Source organism: Rhododendron vialii, chromosome 5a (assembly GCF_030253575.1).
Source record: "Rhododendron vialii isolate Sample 1 chromosome 5a, ASM3025357v1".
NCBI lineage: Eukaryota > Viridiplantae > Streptophyta > Magnoliopsida > Ericales > Ericaceae > Rhododendron > Rhododendron vialii.
The window spans coordinates 4372780-4390543 of record NC_080561.1 but is presented as its reverse complement, the minus strand read 5'-3'; the positions used below and the strand labels follow the sequence as shown (position 1 = coordinate 4390543).

At 37.3% G+C, this 17764-nt stretch overlaps 3 protein-coding genes across 4 annotated transcripts; 1 reads left to right on the top strand and 2 right to left on the bottom strand.

Annotated features, from left to right (window-relative positions):
- Nucleotides 1-841: 841 nt before the first annotated feature.
- On the bottom strand, nucleotides 842-3931 carry LOC131325940 (mechanosensitive ion channel protein 6-like). Its single transcript, XM_058358448.1, has 4 exons — nucleotides 2840-3931; nucleotides 2544-2661; nucleotides 1128-1445; nucleotides 842-973 (listed from the first exon to the last, which is right to left on the bottom strand). Exons 1-4 carry the CDS (start codon nucleotides 3799-3801, stop codon nucleotides 905-907), a joined length of 1467 nt encoding a protein of 488 aa, XP_058214431.1. The 5' UTR covers nucleotides 3802-3931; the 3' UTR covers nucleotides 842-904.
- LOC131325939 (glucan endo-1,3-beta-glucosidase 13-like) lies at nucleotides 3930-11208 on the top strand. Of its 2 annotated transcripts, XM_058358446.1 has the most exons (5): nucleotides 3930-3936; nucleotides 7245-7347; nucleotides 8948-10219; nucleotides 10626-10656; nucleotides 10753-11208. In XM_058358446.1, the coding sequence occupies exons 2-5, from the start codon at nucleotides 7290-7292 to the stop codon at nucleotides 10877-10879; spliced, it is 1488 nt and encodes a 495-aa protein (XP_058214429.1). In that variant the 5' UTR covers nucleotides 3930-3936; nucleotides 7245-7289; the 3' UTR covers nucleotides 10880-11208. The 2 variants fall into 2 exon arrangements, with proteins under 2 accessions (XP_058214429.1, XP_058214430.1); XM_058358447.1 differs by lacking the exon at nucleotides 3930-3936 and having other exon boundaries at nucleotides 7113-7347; nucleotides 10756-11208.
- A 540-nt stretch (nucleotides 11209-11748) lies between these two features.
- LOC131325938 (profilin) lies at nucleotides 11749-15162 on the bottom strand. The gene is made up of 4 exons (XM_058358444.1): nucleotides 14818-15162; nucleotides 12903-13040; nucleotides 12082-12224; nucleotides 11749-11999 (listed from the first exon to the last, which is right to left on the bottom strand). Exons 1-3 carry the CDS (start codon nucleotides 14938-14940, stop codon nucleotides 12090-12092), a joined length of 396 nt encoding a protein of 131 aa, XP_058214427.1. The 5' UTR covers nucleotides 14941-15162; the 3' UTR covers nucleotides 11749-11999; nucleotides 12082-12089.
- Between the last annotated feature and the right edge of the window lie 2602 nt (nucleotides 15163-17764).

Sequence of the window (17764 nt, the reverse complement as noted above, 5' to 3'; positions counted from 1 at the left end):
GGGAACTACATATCCGATCAAAAAAGAATGGGGAACTCCATCAATCAAAGGGCAAATGATGTAACTAGTATATATATATGTATATCCTTTAATGTGTTGGGTGAGATTCTTTATATCTGACTCAAAATAAAGTACACCATGATTTTATTTGACCAACTGAATTACCGAACCATTCATTTGTGGTTTTCGATGTGTTTAATGTTCATGCAGTAAATTAGGTCAATCAGAGCTCTGTAATCACAAATAAACATCCGAACTATTTCTCTAGCAATAAATATATTTCGTCCAAATGGATACCAATGTTCAATGACTTAATTTTTTGCTTAAATATAAAAAATTTCAGGATATATAAAATAAACCGCATGGATCATCAATTAGACCCGTTAAAGGCTTTAATCAAATCGTCTTCTATGAACTTTTTTTAACTTTGGCACGGTGAATCCCACCACTTATGGAAATTAGGAAAAAACATAAATAAAAAATGGAACAGCACCGGGTGTTTGTTTGTTGGGTCTGTTTCCTTGGGCGTGAGACTCGCTAGGTGTTTGTTTATTTTTGTTCGGGTCTCTTTAGAATTTTGGTGTCCAGTTGGCGTCTTGCCTTCTTTGTTGTTTTTGTTTCGGTGGTCTTGGGTGGCTTATGCCGGTGTACCCTTGTTCTATTTAATCTTTGTAATCGTTTATAAAGATTAATAAAATCTTTTTGCTGTTGCAAAAAAAAAAAACAGCACTAATCAAGTATGGAAAACAAAACATCAAGGAACTCCAGTTTGAGCGAACGAGCTATGAAGAACGTCAAGCTACATGGTTATAGAGGTACAGAGATCACCCTTATCACTTCAAGCTCTAGGGAGTAGAAACGTAGGATCCTTGATAATTTCCCTCACCATGAGATCAGAATTGGGTCAGAATGCCTCATCGCCCTCCATGGTCAGAAAAAGTGTGTTGAAAACGCTCAACTCCTCCACTTGCATCTACAATAATTTGAGGTACTGGTAGTTACAGATCGATTTTGAATACAATTGATACTTCTACTTATGGTTGAATTAGATTAGAAAATTGATTGGAGACCGTGCCCAAGAGTTTTGAAACCCCAAAACGAACAAGGCCTAAGTTGCACATATGTACCTTTTTCCCGTCAATGGTGCAAGTTTCCCCGACTTGGATTGAGTGGCGGAAAAAGAATCTAACCCTGTCGCCATACATATTCCATATGACGTGAAAGACACAGGCAACCACCAGAGCATGAAACAGTATCACCATGTAAAACTTGTGTCCCAATTCCTCGTTTATTGGGAGGACACATACGGTGTCTAGTATGACGAGCCAAGCGAATGTAAGTATTGCCAAGACAACGACATTGACGGCGCGATGCAAATCTCTCAAGACAAGGTGAGTGTCGCCGAGTGATGACTCAAGCCCTCTGTGCTGCTGAAAAGTGCGACTCTGTAAGCACAGCGTAGATCAGATCGAGTGTTGTTGTCATTTGAAGTCATGGTACATGAAATATGTGTGTGTGCGCGCCAAACGACTAGTCGATGCAAGACTTGATTACATTTCGCGCCACAAGAAACCGAGAAAGCAGAAACTTGTGACAGTGGCCTTATTATCGATCGATCGTCCTAGGCCGGCCATGCCTTGGAATTTTCACTAAGCTCTTGTGCTTGTCTTGGATATAGTTGACAAAAGATACATTCTACCCTATTATTGGGAATATATATGTAATCCGTGACTAGGTTATTCTTCATATTTTCAGTCTGGGTCTCAATCTTGCTGATCTCTTTTCTTGATTAATTCTCAGTCTTGGTTAATTTCCAGGCTCCTGGCTTTTTCTGGTTTTTCTTGGTTCTCATTCTTCGGTTCCTAGCTCCTAGCTTCTTCTGTTTTTTTGGTTCTTGCTTATGATTTCTCCTGATTGTTTCTCCTAACTCTTCGTTTCTTCTCACTTTTAAACTTAAGTTAGTAGACTTACTTGAGTTTTAGGGTATATTGGCATATGTGTTGTGATATTTGTGGGTTTAATTATTCTATATTTTCTATTTAGACTAGGTTATTACTATTTCGGGCAACGAACATGTAGGTACAAAAAATTCAAAGTAATTCCCACCGGGTTAGGCCCAAATCATGAAATACACGCTTATGGTATCTACTATCTAGCTAGGCTCCGGGCTTTATTTGGTTTCTCTTGGCTTTCGGCTTTTCGCTCCTAGTTTCTCTTCGTTCTCGTTCTCAGTTTCCTAGCTCCTAACTTCTCCTTTTTTTTGGTTCTCGCTCATGATTTACCCTCTCAACCATCTACTACTTTTTTTGGTTCACGGTCAGGATGGGAACTAGTTTACGTGCACCTCAACCATTTAGTGTACTTTGCTTACTTTTGTTATGTGCTTACTGTACCAATCACATACGATACCATTTCAAACTTTTAAGAAATGTAAATACGCAAAGAGTCAAATAAAAAATGGCATAACCAGTAGACAAGAGAAGAATATGTGCAAAAACACTCTTAGAAATTGATAACCATATATGAAGATGAAAATTTCTTACCACCCAAATGAAGAGCTCATCTATCCCAAACTTTCCTTGTTTGGCTCCGATCCGCTTCAACGCTTCCTCAGCAATCTCTTCCGGCATGCAGTACGATAGGTCGCCAAGACTAATTTCTCTATCATGGAAATAATAGAGAGATTAAATTCTATACGTGTGCAGTGTAAGTTTACGCATATTTAATAAAAATTCAGGTGAATGTACAGAATGTATACACAAAATCTTTAGTTGAACCATCCAAACGGTGATAATCATCAAGAAAGTCAAGTTATAGATGTTAATAACTTGTAAATTACCTGGATTCGCTTTTCGACACCTTCTTAATTATCTCTTCGGATACAGACATCGCTTTGTCATCCCATGGGTTGAGGTTAGGACGGGTAGAACGGCGATGGGGAAGTAGCCGTAACATTTCATCTAATGCATTCGCGTTCCGGACGAGATTCACCATATTCCAAACTTCCCAATCATTCGAGGTGTCCACGCTCACGAGACGCCATTGACAAAAGGTCATCCGGCCGTGTAAAAGCTTGTGTCCCCTTCGATTTTTCGGGGCAGCAGCGATGATAACCTCTCTCTCCTCTGTCATCTGATTTGGATCCTTTAATGGAGTTAACATGCTACGTAAGATGTACAGAGCAAAGATGGCCTCTTTGATTTGTTCCAAATAGTTTCGCCTGTGGAACGAAATCGACACGACCTTCCATACAACGATGTTGAAGCCCCAAATTATCGTCAAGACAACAACGCAAGACAGTATCTTTGTTACGTTTTCAAGTGCAATATTCATTTTACCAAGCTTCTTGAGGGGAGTGTCTATCAATAAAATCCAGGTTGTTAACAATGTGGCGAACGGTAGAACATACTCGAAGGTTCTCTTCACGGCATACGCGTGAGGGAGATTTCCCTTTAGCCTCGCGTTATTCGCGTTTTCGATTACTTGAAGAACGCGAGTGGTAATGGCGCGGGAGATAGAGCGTCCGTAAAAAGGAAAGACGGCGACGAGTTGCCACCTCCACAACCTCAAGTGTCCGAGTTCCAAGGTTCGGAAACTCGGCACGGTTGTGGTGAAGAGAATAGAGAGAAGAATCATGGCAGAGAGAAGTTTAGCCAAAGCAGGGGAGAACAAACATCGATACATTGGCGCGTCTGCGTCTTCGCAATAGGGTTCTCTATCCTCATCGTCATCGCCTTTCTTGAAAAATATCCCGGGAGGTATGTGAAACCTTGATTTGTGTCTGATTCTCCAGTCGTCCATGGATTACCCAAATCAATGAAACTTTGAGGTTTTTGTTGCTTTTGGCTTTTTTTTGCTCAGATTGCAGCTTCTCTGTGTTTCTGTTGTGGGTTTAGAGAGTTTTTCATCTACTTCAAAGAAAATGGGAGAGAGGGGGTGAAATTATTCGAAAGTCCAAGAGCACCGCTACGTAGTGTTCTACTTCACTCCTTAAGTATCCCAACCTAACATTCTTGTGAGATTCATGACTAAGTATACGGACACAGGCCTAATAAATATGTGGTTACGAGTGATTTAGAGTACTAAATGACGGTGCTCCCAGAATGACGAATGATTTCGAGTGAGAGAAAGGGATAGAGAATTTCGTTTTGACCGCATCGTTGGGAGAGGTTCCCTCTGAGGTGGTTTTAGAGTACCAAACATAGGTAACGATTTCAGAGGACCAATTAAATTTCATTTTATTCAATCTTGGGCGTCTCTCTGAATTCTGAAATAAAGTTACCCAAAAAAATAGATCTTTTATTTACACCAAACAATACAAGCGGGTTCATGTACACCGAACGCTTCCGAACACAATTATACAGCTATGGACACAACTGTATCCGAATTTTTTTAAAGTTGCGTTTCTCACGATCATCTCAAATGTCAAATTTTAATTATGCATGTCATTCTAGTGTTAACTTTAACTAGATATGACAATTATCAAACGAGTCACATCATCTTCAAAATGGAGATAAAATTGTTACAAAAGAGAAAAAATATGACTATACCAAAATAATTTATACTTGTGAAACAAAATTTATAATTATTTAACATAACAACATTATGAAAATGATTTTACTTGTCTCCTTGTCTTTATTCACGTGAATGGCAAAAATTCTCTTCAGATACGAAAAGTAAGTAAACAAGTTAGGATAGTTTGATATATTTACGTGGATAAAAACAAAAAAGAGAATGAAAATAAAAAGAAAGAAAAAAAAAAAAAGGAGTGCAAAAATTATTTTCCACAACATTATAGCCAAATAAAAAATGTAGTGATTTTCACTCCTTTTTTTTTTTTTGACAAATCCACTCAAGTGTTTGTCCGTTAGTGAAACGTCAATTTATAAATTTTCAATAAAAAATTGAGTGCATTTATCAAAAAAGGAGTAACTCATGCAATGTCATTTTTATAGTACTAGCGTACTCGAAGCATAAAACAAATTTTTATTGATGTAGATAGAAGAGAGACTGATGAGAGAGTGAAGACCGAGGTATGATAAATGATATGATTTCCACACTACCCTTTTAGCTATCCATACTCTCTTTTTTGTCGTTATTTACTTGAATTTATTATCTTGTTAATTATTCAATACACTTCTTCACACATGCAAGGTCAATATAGTAAATTCATGTAGATAAAAACAAAAAAAAAAGAGTGTGGGTGGCTAAAAATGGAATGTGGATGACTAAAAAGGAAGTGTGAAAATTATTTTCCTAAATAATACTCTTAAATGTATAAATAAAATGAAGACTGAAGAGGAGAGAGAGATAAGATCAAAAAAAAAACAGGAGAGGAGAGAGATGAATCCATTGATGATTTGTAACTTTAGTTTATAACCGTTGGTTATGGTGTCCTGCATTGTGGTGGCGTATATGTATATCCTCTGGAGAAAAACTTTTTAACGAAAGAGACAATAGGTGTTTGACCAAAAAAAAGAATCACGAGCTAACAAATTGCATTCGACAGTTCAAATTTTCAATAAAGTTATTCAGTAGACCGTTGAATGCCGAAATAGACAGCCGAGATCGTTCAACTTCGCAAATGGTTTATTTACGGAGGACAAATGACTTATTTATGGCAACTCCGTAAATAAGCCAATCTCTATCCTCTAATGTGTGAGATTCTTTATCTGATTCTAGCCCCGTTCAGCTAAATAAGTCAACTGGCTTATTTTTTTGTTTTTATTCAATTTTTTTTTTGTATTTGTTAGTTTTTTGTCAATTTTTGGAGGATTATTGCATCGTCGTGACAAAAGAAATCTAAAAAGTAAAAAATTATGATCAAAATCTAATTTTTTTTGAATAAAGACGAAAAAATTGACTTATTGGCTTATTTTTGTCTTTATTCAAAAAAAATTAGATTTCGATCGTAATTTTTTACATTTTAGATTTCTCTTGTCATGACGATACAATAATTTCCAAAAAATTAACGAAAAACTCATAAATACGAAAAAAATTTAAATAAAGACAAAAAAATAAATCAGTTGACTTATTTAGCCAAATAACATGCACCCATGATTTTATTTCGCCAACCGAATTACCAAACCATTCAGGTGTAGTATTCGATGTGTTTAATGTTCATGCAATAAATTACGTCGACCGGAGATTGGTAATGACAAATAAACATCTGAACCATTTTTCTAGCGACAAATATGTTTCATCCAAATGGATATTAATGTCCAATAACTTAATATTTTGCTTCAATATAAAACATACCGGAATTTATAGAATGAACCGCTTGGATCATCAATTAGACCCGTGATTAATTTTTGTTGCATTACGAATCAGATAAGAGATCATATCAAACCAGGAATCATTGGTTAAAAAAAAAAAAACTATACAAATCTTGATACGTATAATGTGTTGGGGGAAAATCAAAAAAGATATCCACATGGATAAGAAATCCGTGCCAGTGCACACAGATCCTTTTTAAACCATTTTGGATTAAAAATTAATTGAGAGACAAAATTTGAATGTTTTATAAAGGCCCTTATTAATATTCAAATTCATCTGATTTTTGTCAGGGCATAAACAAAAGATTTTTTTTTTTTTTTGTCCCGAAAAGGTCCAAAAAAGATGTTTGCGTGTTGGCGCAAATTTCCTGTGCGGATAGCGGGTCGGATCCTATCAAGTTTCTCCCGATCAGTTTTGCCAAGTTTTTGAATCGGAGTCGTACAAATCGAACAAATCTAAACCGTTCAAAATTAAATGACCTAGATGCAAAAAATTAGAAGAAACTTGACCGGATCCGATCCCGCGTATAGCACCCGTTGTGTAAAATCGGGGCCACAGAGAATATATGTGGAATCGAGAGATTTCCATTGAATTTCAATTGATAAACTACCCTGACGTCCGCTCCCACGTCCGACACGCCTCTGTACCCACAGACAAAACACCCCCGAGTAATTATTCCATGCCCCTGGAACACTAAACGACGGTTCCTCAAACTCTTCTTCACTGCCTACTTTATGGCATGAACCGCACAAATCTCAAGTAGAAAAAAAGTTTAGAGCGGCACGTGGTGATATCCGAGGGGCATTGAATAATTTTCCCAAAACACCTCCCTCTCTCTGTCCTCGTCCTCTCACTGTCACTCACTCACTATAGCCAGTCTCTCCGAGAGTGTTTCCAGTTTCCACCGACCAATTTTAGTGAGATAAACAGAGTGCTGTACCGAGACTGATCGAGAGAGAGAGAGAGAGTGGAGAGAGTACCGTTGCAAAAGGGTAAAGCTTTCTTGGAGAGCAATGGGGGAAAAAGGAATCAGAGTTATATTTGCAACTTCTCTGCTCCTAATGCTTCTGGGTTTGTACTGCCTTCCCTCATTTCTCATCTCTCTTGTATAATCCCCGTTTGTATATACCTGCATAGTACATGTTTGCGTTTGTGGGTATGTGTGCAGTATATCTGCATTTCGTTGTTTTGTGGTTAACTTTTACCAATGATCATATCATTATCTGCTGCTATTTATCACCTCATTTCTGAAGGGTTTGTAGAATATTGTTGCCAAATCTACTAATTGGGTATTCGCTTCTGCTTTATTTAGAGCCAAAAATCATGGTTTTTGGTGCTTTTGTTTGGTTGTTCCCTCACTTTAACATTGTTTCTTTCTGGGTTTTCTTTCACGGCACATATAGTCATATAGCATTACACGGTTCCAAGAATACGTGTAGCTGATTTTTCTCTGCTTCTGAAAGGGTAAAGTAGAATAGTAGTAGGGGCCAGTTCATACAAGCATTGGCCCAGCTTTAAGTGGGCAGTGGGATTGAGCCCCAACGATTAGTCGAGGTTCGAGGTGCGCGTAAGCTTCCCTGGATACCTGCAAAACCAAACCCAAACCATACCGAGCCTTGTGTCCCAATTTGGCCCGGATACCTGAGTTATCACCCAAAAAAAGTAGAATAGTAGTAGTTGAATTAGCAGCGTAATCCTACGGTCTTAAATCAATGTATTGGACAGCAAAATGGATTGATTGAAGCTGCCTTGGCAGTCTTGCCCTAACTGGTTTGCATCTCTTAGAGCAAGTCCACTTTGGTACCAAAATACCATATTGATTTCGTTAAAAGTCATTTATTTGGCATGTTACAGCTCTAAACGTCAACAAATCATAATGTTGGTGTTCCCGTTTGGTGCTATTTTGGCACAATGCGATTTTTTCCCCTTGAAAGATGAGAGAAGGGAGGTGAAATTCGTCGGGTGGGGTGGCGCGTTTGGCAAAGCCAAATTTGTTGCCAAAGTTTGGCAGCAAGTTCGGCTACCTGGTAGAGAACCTTTTGCCATATTTATTTTGTCAGATTTTTGCAATGGCTTGGGATTTGCATGCCCTTGGACTTGCTCTTTGCAGTCAAATTGCCGTTAGCTATCAGTCTTATGGTTATTTTTTGACTTTCTTTTAACGTGCATATGTCGTCTATGGCTTGAAGACAGGTCCATGATATATATAGTCGTTTTGAGATTCAAAGGTTACTTGATATAGGAAGTTGATTGTGTGGAATATAGATCGCTCACCTGATTGCCATAGATTTTCTTTTCCAGTCTACAATGAACGCGAGAATTTTTGTTTCTTTTTTAAGTTTTGTGGGTATTCAAAGAGGTTTTTGTGTTGCTGAAGATCAAAAATCAACAGTGTCTACCTTAGTCGGGTCACTTTGAACTGTAATTTAAGGCTTTGAACTTCATGATTAAAATTCAAAACACTGATGGGCGCAATCTTTTCAAACATCTGTGCAATGCCTTTGCTATGTTTTGAACTTTAAAGGAGGGGTAGATACTGTAAGATATTGAAGAAGCTTTCATCTGGACCTTAACTTCCATCTTCAGTTTATATGTACTTAGAATAAGTAATCGTACCCTTCCCTAAAAGACAATTGGACTCTTGGATTTGAATTTCTTCAATTACATGCAGATTTCTGCAAGGGAAGCACAATTGGTGTTTGTTATGGAAGAAATGCTGATGATCTCCCAACACCGGATAAGGTAGCGCAGCTGGTTAAACTTCACAACATTAAGTATCTGAGGATATACGATGCTAACATCCAGGTCCTCAAGGCCTTTGCCAACACTGGAGTTGAGCTCATGGTTGGGATTACAAATTTGGACTTGTTGCCTTTTTCCCAATTCCAATCCAACGCAGACACCTGGCTAAAGAACAACATCCTTCCCTACTACCCGGCCACGAAGATCACCTATATAACTGTCGGCGCTGAAGTAACAGAAGCATCCAACAATGTTTCTTCTATGGTAGTACCGGCAATGCACAATGTTCAAACAGCTCTAAAAAAGGCCAGTTTACATAGGAAAATTAAGGTTTCAACTACCCATTCTCTTGGTGTTTTGTCTCGATCATTCCCACCATCTGCTGGTGCTTTTAACAGTAGCCATGCGTTCTTTCTGAAGCCTTTGTTGGAATTTCTTGCTGAGAACCAGTCTCCATTCATGGTCGACATATACCCTTATTATGCTTATAGTGATTCCCGTAATAATGTCTCTCTTGATTATGCTCTATTTGAGTCGTCCACTGAGGTTGTCGACCCAAATACTGGTTTGCTGTATACCAACATGTTTGATGCGCAAATTGATGCCATTTATTTTGCTCTGATGGGGCTGAACTATCGGACAATCAAGATTATGGTTACTGAGACAGGGTGGCCTTCTAAAGGGTCTGCTAAAGAGAAAGCTGCAACTCCAGATAATGCCCAAACGTATAATACCAATCTGATACGCCACGTTATCAATGATACAGGTACTCCTGCAAAATCTGGACAGGAGCTAGATGTATATGTCTTTTCATTGTTTAATGAAAATCGGAAACCCGGGTTGGAATCAGAGAGGAACTGGGGTTTGTTTTATCCAGACCAAACAAGTGTCTATAGCCTTGATTTCACTGGGAAGGGTGCTGTGGATACGACCACACAGGCAAATGTTTCCAGTTCGAGTGGAAAATGGTGTATTGCTTCTTCTACAGCTTCAGAAGTGGATTTACAGAGTGCCTTGGATTGGGCTTGTAGTGCTGGGAATGTGGACTGTTCTCCTATTCAGCCCAGTCAGCCTTGTTTTGAGCCGGATAATCTAGTTTCACATGCTTCTTATGCGTTCAACAGTTATTTCCAGCAAAATGCAGCTACTGATATTGCTTGCAGTTTTGGGGGAGTAGGGGTTAAAACAAACAAGAATCCAAGTATGTAGCTTACAAATTAACCTTTTTCTCTCGATATTTTGTTGGTTTTGATAAGTTTTTGGGATACATTTTTCTTTCCTTGTTTTGTTTTAGTTGCACAGAAAAATGCTTGAGAATGAGATGGGTGAGTCATATCTGTTGGGTTTGGCTCCATTCCATTTCAAACTGTCAAATAACTTAAAAGATTCAATGGTGAAAGTTTGATCTAATCATTTGATTCTTGAGAATAGTAAATCAAGCTATCAACTTATTGTGATCTATCATATGGTGTACCTTGGTCTCGTCTCTTTAACATCTTGGTTTTCCAAAATTAGCGGATTAGTACAGGCCAATCTTACATGTTTACTTATCTGCTTGAAAACCTTTTCTAGGGGACTGACCAAACAACCCTTTGTTTGTTGTGCAGGCTATGACAAGTGCTTGTACATGACAGCCGGGTATGTTTCCCATTTCAGATAATCGTCCAGTTTAAGTTGTCATTTTTATACTTCTCTATATTCCTAATCCTGGTCTTGGTTGTGCAATTTTTACAGCAGCAACAAAACTGCCACAAGTAATGGGACAACAACAGCAGCTCATTCTACTTCTTCCTCCGCTCGAACTGTATCTTCTCTGTGGGTTTCTACCTTTCTGCTGTTGGACTTCATCTTGTTTTGCTGAATCTCAGACAATCCGGTGTTGGTACTAGAGCAAGCAAGAGGCCGGCACCTCCAAAAGATGGTATGAGATAAACATCTCATTTTGTTGCAAGGCCAAGGATGTATCGCTGTGGAGCAATCGCCATCCCTAGTTTTGTAAGATATTAGTTGGTGCTGAGCGCTTATTTGTTGATTCTTGTATGCATATATGATAGCACAGCCATGGATTGGCTACTAAACTTGGTGAATTGTCACCTAAACTTTAGTGAATCGTCACCTTGTACCTACTTGCTGTGTTGAGGACTTTAGTCTGGGTTGCAGCTATGTCTCATGACATACTTTTTGCCTCTAGCTTATTAGTAAAGCCCCAAATTTGAAGCACATTTCAGTCATTTCGACAATCTGGTCCCCAATGCTTGGAATGATTGTAGCTCACTTTGAGGGTGGTAACAGATGATGGGATTTTATCCATTCCAAATTTCATTGACTTTGTTCATTTGGTAACTTTGGGTATTTTAGTTTTGACAGTGGGTGAAGAAAGAAATAGAGTAATGATTGGAGAGAGGAGTAATGATTGGAAAGAGATAGAGAGAAAAATGAAATTAATTATTAGAGAAATAGAATAATGATTGGAAAAAGATATAGGGTAATGATTGAAAACAAAGTTAAAACAAAGTAAATATGTTAAACGAACAAGGCCTTGTTTTTTGAAAATGATACTCCAAACTTGTGCAAAAAATTGGTTTGCACTTCAAATTTTGAAACATCAGAAATGATATCTAATACATGTTCGTACTTCGTAGTATACGCACAGGATGGATTGATTAGGCAAACTTTGCCATCATCTAATCAACTTGACAGAAAAGTAGTACAACTGTCTGAAAATAATAATGCCGCAAAAACACAAACCATATATTATACAGTGGTTCCAAACAAATTAGGAATCAAAACAAATAAAGGAAAACCAATTCCAATTTAGGCAAGTGCCTCTGCTGGAAATCAGAGTGAACTTGTCATATAAGATTACAAAGACAATCCAGTTGGAATTCAGAAGATCATACATAGCAGCACTTCTCAAGCTTCAAATAGTTTTGTTTCCACAAGGAGTTTGGACGAGTTCAAGCACTTGCATTATTATTTCACTGCAATGATTCAACAGAAGGTAGAAACTTTAAGCCACTAATGAAAGTATGGAAACTTTAAGGTATAAGAACAAATGCATACCAAAGCAATCAGAAACCCTGCTCAAGGAGGTAATCACCCAGCCTTTCAACGATCATGTTGCACTGGCCTGGCGTCATGGGCTCATCATAGATACCAATGATCAATGCCAGATTGGTCTTTTTAATAGTAACACCACCAGGTCCCTGAAATCAATTTACCCAAGGATCAACATACAATCATATTTGGGCAAATGATTAGCAGAGACAACAGAAGGACGGGTCCCAAACATATGCCAAACCAATAGAAATGAAAGTTCCTGAACTTTTAGGTTCTAATTAGAAAATTTTACCAAATTGGAATCCAATCTTCTCAAGCAAACAATAAAAAATACAAAGACAAGTGCATGGTCACAATCAATCTCAATTATGAGCAGGCATATACCGTCATGATCCATAGTTCCACGCACGCATAAAATTATGCTTCTTGTCAAAACATAACTAGACTTTGTGCAACAAATATAAGTACAAACATCATATTAGCCTTGGAATTTTGACGTGGATATGTAAACATCAACCTTGGTAGAAGGCAAGTGCCTTTGTGAGTGTGAAATATGCTATCATGAACTACACAAAATGATTATAGAACATTCCTAGAGCCATGTGGCTAACTGAAACAATTTTCAGAACGCAAAATCAAACTTTTTGCTTGACCATCAGCATCGGGAAAGAATATATGGGAAGCAGCACCCTCTAAGCATTGATCTTTACGGTTTGATCATAGTGCACAAAATCTTCTCCTTGTTAAATGCGTGAAACATCATTTCACTTATGTGGCGTGCAATTAAATGTGTTCCAAAGCAGTATGAGAGCAAGAGCTCATACCTTCTTTCCTCGAATCACAGCTCCTGGTTCCCCTTGGATCACCATGTATTTTGTTCCACCGAGGTATAAGCCAGTTGGAGCAAGGGTACCCGGCTCAGCAAAATCATTCATAGCAGCAGTTATTTCTTCAGGCTTGAACTAGACAAAGCACCCCAAGTCCAAAATAATAATAATTAAAAGCTTGTCAATGATGTGACAAAAACTGCAGATTTTAAAGATGGGCTTGTTTGTAAGTAAGTTTGCTTAAACCAAAAAAGTAGATCCCAAAAATATGAGCTTTTTGGTGGCAGAACAATTCAAAATTCAGATGTCATCATTCTACAGACAGTCAGTTTCCATAGATCCAATGAAAAGCATGAGAAGAATTGAGAAGAATGAACAATCAATTGTTAACAAAGGCCACCCATGTTTTAGTACATTCATCAGTTCCTTTTTAACTCCCATATTCTCGATGAACCAAAGGGGCTATTGTCACTGTTCCACCTGAAAGATCACTCGTACCTTATAACTCCTGTATTTCAAATGCTCCACAGTCCTAATACGCACAAAACAATATTGGAAAATTTGTGTCCACACTCAATATCAACAAATCCTCAAGCTTTGCCAAGTACGCCCAATTAGTACCCATTAATAATTGGTGTCTCAAACAGCTAAATTCGGTATAGACCTAACCTTTAGCATAAATGCACAACTGGTTATCCTAAATACTCGAACTAATGACGTAGAGGCTAGTAGATTGAGGTTTCACCAACTACATCACCATATTAAGCATGTATCCAACTACACTCAAAAGCAACCAATTGATGGCCAGATGAATCCACAACAATCATTTCATATATTTTCTAACCTTTCAACACGAGTGTAGATGCATATGAATTCTACTCAAGGTCAGCGATGGCCTATAAGTTCGGATCGATTTAATCAACCCAAGCAACCAAATCTACAAAACACAATTTGTACTTAACAAACCCCTGCTTTTTTCTGTTCTTAAGTTCAATTATCAAGATTGAAGTCATATTAACATCTAATCCACACCCAGTTCAACTGAACAAACACTAACCAGGTACTGGTAGATTCATTGGACCATCAGATCCATATCAGCCACTAAATCCCACAAAACACAGCTAAAACACAACAACAAAGTCATAGATTCATCAGACTTTCAATTCCTTTTTATATATTGCTCTCCTAACCTGAATCACCTGTTAGGAATCCCCAATTCCTAACGAAATCTCCACTAAAATCCCATCAAATCCCATAAAAAGTCATAGAGATCCAACTGGATTTCTTTTCTTTTCTTTTATGTTTTCTTCGATATCTAAGGTGTCCGGACTAGCATGTTTACGAGCACCTCAAATAATTCTGGAACCAAACCCACCATCTACTAGCGTGGTTAATTAAAGCCGAAGAAAAGCTCCATATGGATTGGGTCCGACTAATCCTGGAAGGCTGGAACCGAACCCAACATCTACTAGCGGGGTTAACTAAAGCTGAGGCAAAGCTCCGTATGAACCGGCTCCAAAGGAGTTTACGGGATTTCGACAGGAGCTTTTGACTTAGTATATCATCCCAAACATAAAATCCATAGCACAATTACGGGTTTGCTCCCTCCGTCACCAGGTCTATCAACTTCTTGGAGCCAGTCCATGTAGGATTTGCCATGATTTTAATCATGTCTAGACAGTGGGATTGATCCCAAGATTAGTCGAGATGCGCGTGTAAACTATCCTAAACACCTGATTTATCAAAGCAAAACCAGAACAAAATCCACTCACACCGTCATACGGGCTTTACCCTGACTTTTGGGCCCGCTAGTGGACGATGGAATACTCCAGATGAGACGCGCGTAAGCTGTTATGGATACCCAGTTATCAAAACAAAACCATAGGATAATTCACAGAGAGAGAGATTAAACCTGAGGGAAGTTGGAGCTCTGGGCCCAGAGGCTGCCGTCGTGACCGATGATGGCGGCGGAGGAGAGGTAGTTGCCCTCGATTTCGCACATCAGGTGGTCGTCCACGTACGCCTGCCACGACATCTTCCCGCCGCCGCTGTAAGATGCTGCTGCTGCTGATTACTAGTGTTTGTATGTGATTTGTTGAGCTTGTTTCTCCACGCACTCAGCTCAGCTTAGCTCAATGAAGAGAGAGAGAGAGAGAGAGGACTCTTGTTTTCAGGTATTCAAATCGAGATTGGTGCTTTAATGGCGTCTGTCGTCTGAGCAACGATATGTGCATTTTTAAATCCATTATTGAGTGGGGAAAGTCTGTCTGAGTGGAACCTTTTTTTTTTTTGAACAGAGTGGAACTTTTTTTTGGGTCGACTAAAATCACTTTGATTGGGGCGTTTTTGGTGAAAAAAATGTGAATTATTTTACTAATCGATAAATTTTAGTAGCATTTTAGCTTGTTGTTTATAGTACTAATTATTAATTTGTCAAAAAAAATTAATAATTTTTTTGCTCACATACACATCTACAACTTATTCACTACCGAAATAGCTAACATCTTGATTGCAACAAATTCTTTCACTAAATTTATTCACTACCGGAATACCCCATAATTACACTTTGAGTGCATTTGGTTGGATGTAAATTACATCATGTAATGAAATGTAAATTGGAATGAATTTAAAAATAAAATGGAATTGAGGAATCTGAGAATAGAATAATCATTTTCATGCGTGGTTGTGGCTAGTAATCAATTGTATGAATTGAATTCACATTTCGATTTCTGCGTTTGGTATGCTAGAATCACATGTTTAATACTGTAGAATGGAATTTAGAGTGGCAATAATAATTTTATGAGAGACATCAGTGAAATTTGGATTTGCATTAGCAAATTTTAGAGCGACATTAATAAAAGTTGAGGTGGCATCAGAAAAATTTGAAGTGACAATAATAAAATTTGGAATGGCATTAGTAATTAGACAATCCAAATAGGGATATTGGAATAGAATTGTAATTATTTACTTTCAAATGGAATAATTATTCTTGCATGAATAATAATTCCATGTGAAATAACTATTCATTTAAGTGTTTGAGTTCGGCTTGTTCAAAACAAGCCTAACTCAAGCTCTATCAGTTACTAAACGAGCTGACGCAATTTGACCTCAAACTCGACTCGTTTGCTAACAAATCGAGCCGCAAACGAGCTAAATTTGGAGCTGCTCGCTAATAACTCGTCTTATTTGCATCCCTATTAACAATATTTGAAGTAGCTTTCGACTATGGGTTAATCGAGAATTTCGTGATTAGTTGAGATGACTCAGATGTGTAAGATGATTGATTGGTATCTCATATTATTAATTAAAAAGTTAAAATAGGTGAATAGTATTTCGAATTATTTGACCGGAGTACGTGTGTGTTGGAGCACCTACCCTCTTGTAGGTCAAGGTGACACCTAACTAGGGTCTTAGTAAAGTACTCCCTCTGTCCCTAATTAATTGTTCACTTTCACTTTTTTCAAATTTTTTAAAATGAGTTATATCTTTTAATTTATACTATTTTTCATAATTTTCAAAATTTTGTCTAATAGAATCAATCGAGATCTATCAAACAAGATCTATATTGCATATAAAAAATATTATACTTTGAAAGATATAAATGATTTTTTAAAATGTCCAGAATAGTAACGTGGACAGTTAATTAGGGACGGAGGGAGTAGTACTAGGTTTTTTTTTTTCTCTAATGCCTTGTTCATTTCCTTCTTTTTTTTTTTTAAATTCCGACTCAAAAAATATTCATTACTCCTACTTTAAATCATTATTTTTCACTCATTACTCATATCTCCAATTATTATTATCATTTCTTTCTCTATATTTCTCCACTCATTACTCATATTTTCAATTATTACTTTCATCAAAAATTTCTCAAAAACTCATCTAAACAAAGAATAAATAATTCATTTGGATTAATTTTTGTTCTTATTAATTTTTTTCGTATTTTTTAATTTTTTATCAATTTTTTTTAAAATTATTACTTCGTCAAGACAAAAAAACTCTAAAAAGTAAATAATTGTGATCGAAATTTAAATATTTTTAAATAAAGACAAAAATAAGCTGCCCTGATTTTCGTCAAATTTAGCTAGATGTAAAAAATTGCATTTATTTACTTGGGAATCGGCAAGCAATCCACTGCTGCTGTAGCCTGTAGGGTCACTCAACATATGCCCATTAATAGCTATGGATGTCAATTTGCAATACCTCTATGGAGAAGGCTTCTCAGCAGTACAGTTCCGTCGTTTTGATGATCGAACACATTCATATTATAGATCTATAGAATGACCACGTAGACGTCAAGTTGATCGCACATTGTTCAATATTTGATTGAAGCATGTTTGTCTTAAAAAAAATGGTCTTTCAAGATGTAATTCAGTACATCCAACTTATATTTTTCTTTCCAAATAAATATTCTTCTATTAGGTATTGCCCGGAATTCGATTAACTTGATTTTTTACTTATCAAGATATAACTTATCAAGATATACGATATGAACGAGTTCGATCATCGATGTAAATACGAAAATGGTGTCCGATTCCCACCCCTAACTAGTTCTTCTAGTCCACCAGCTTCGGAAATTATCATCAATTTCAGAAACTTATTAATTTTATTGGCTGTTAATGTTATTGTTGAGCTGGTTAATGATCAGGCCACCACCACACCATCTGCCTCTACTTTCTTTCTTTTTTTAAATTTTCTGCTTTTTTATTTTATTGTTTGCGATTTAGAAAGAATATCTCTGTCCTTGATTACCAGTTGCAGCCTTGCAGGTAGAGGGGGTGGGCCTTCATTCGTTTTAATCATTGGGCTTAAAGCCTAGTTTGGGACCAAATCTGATTTTTAAAGATTTCATACCAACCATT

What these genes read in the sequence shown, in the direction of transcription:
- LOC131325940 (XM_058358448.1), bottom strand. Translation starts at nt 3,801, where the DNA reads ATGGACGACTGGAGAATCAGACACAAATCAAGGTTTCACATACCTCCC. An exon ending in GTGTCGAAAAGCGAATCCAG is followed by an intron (nt 2,662 to 2,839) that starts GTAATTTACAAG and finishes TTTCCATGATAG; the next exon opens with AGAAATTAGTCTTGGCGACC. An exon ending in ATGAGCTCTTCATTTGGGTG is followed by an intron (nt 1,446 to 2,543) that starts GTAAGAAATTTT and finishes CTGTGCTTACAG; the next exon opens with AGTCGCACTTTTCAGCAGCA.
- LOC131325939 (XM_058358446.1), top strand. Translation starts at nt 7,290, where the DNA reads ATGGGGGAAAAAGGAATCAGAGTTATATTTGCAACTTCTCTGCTCCTA. An exon ending in TAAAACAAACAAGAATCCAA is followed by an intron (nt 10,220 to 10,625) that starts GTATGTAGCTTA and finishes TTTGTTGTGCAG; the next exon opens with GCTATGACAAGTGCTTGTAC. An exon ending in TGCTTGTACATGACAGCCGG is followed by an intron (nt 10,657 to 10,752) that starts GTATGTTTCCCA and finishes CAATTTTTACAG; the next exon opens with CAGCAACAAAACTGCCACAA.
- LOC131325938 (XM_058358444.1), bottom strand. Translation starts at nt 14,940, where the DNA reads ATGTCGTGGCAGGCGTACGTGGACGACCACCTGATGTGCGAAATCGAG. An exon ending in AGAGCTCCAACTTCCCTCAG is followed by an intron (nt 13,041 to 14,817) that starts GTTTAATCTCTC and finishes TGCTTTGTCTAG; the next exon opens with TTCAAGCCTGAAGAAATAAC. An exon ending in CTGTGATTCGAGGAAAGAAG is followed by an intron (nt 12,225 to 12,902) that starts GTATGAGCTCTT and finishes AATTGATTTCAG; the next exon opens with GGACCTGGTGGTGTTACTAT.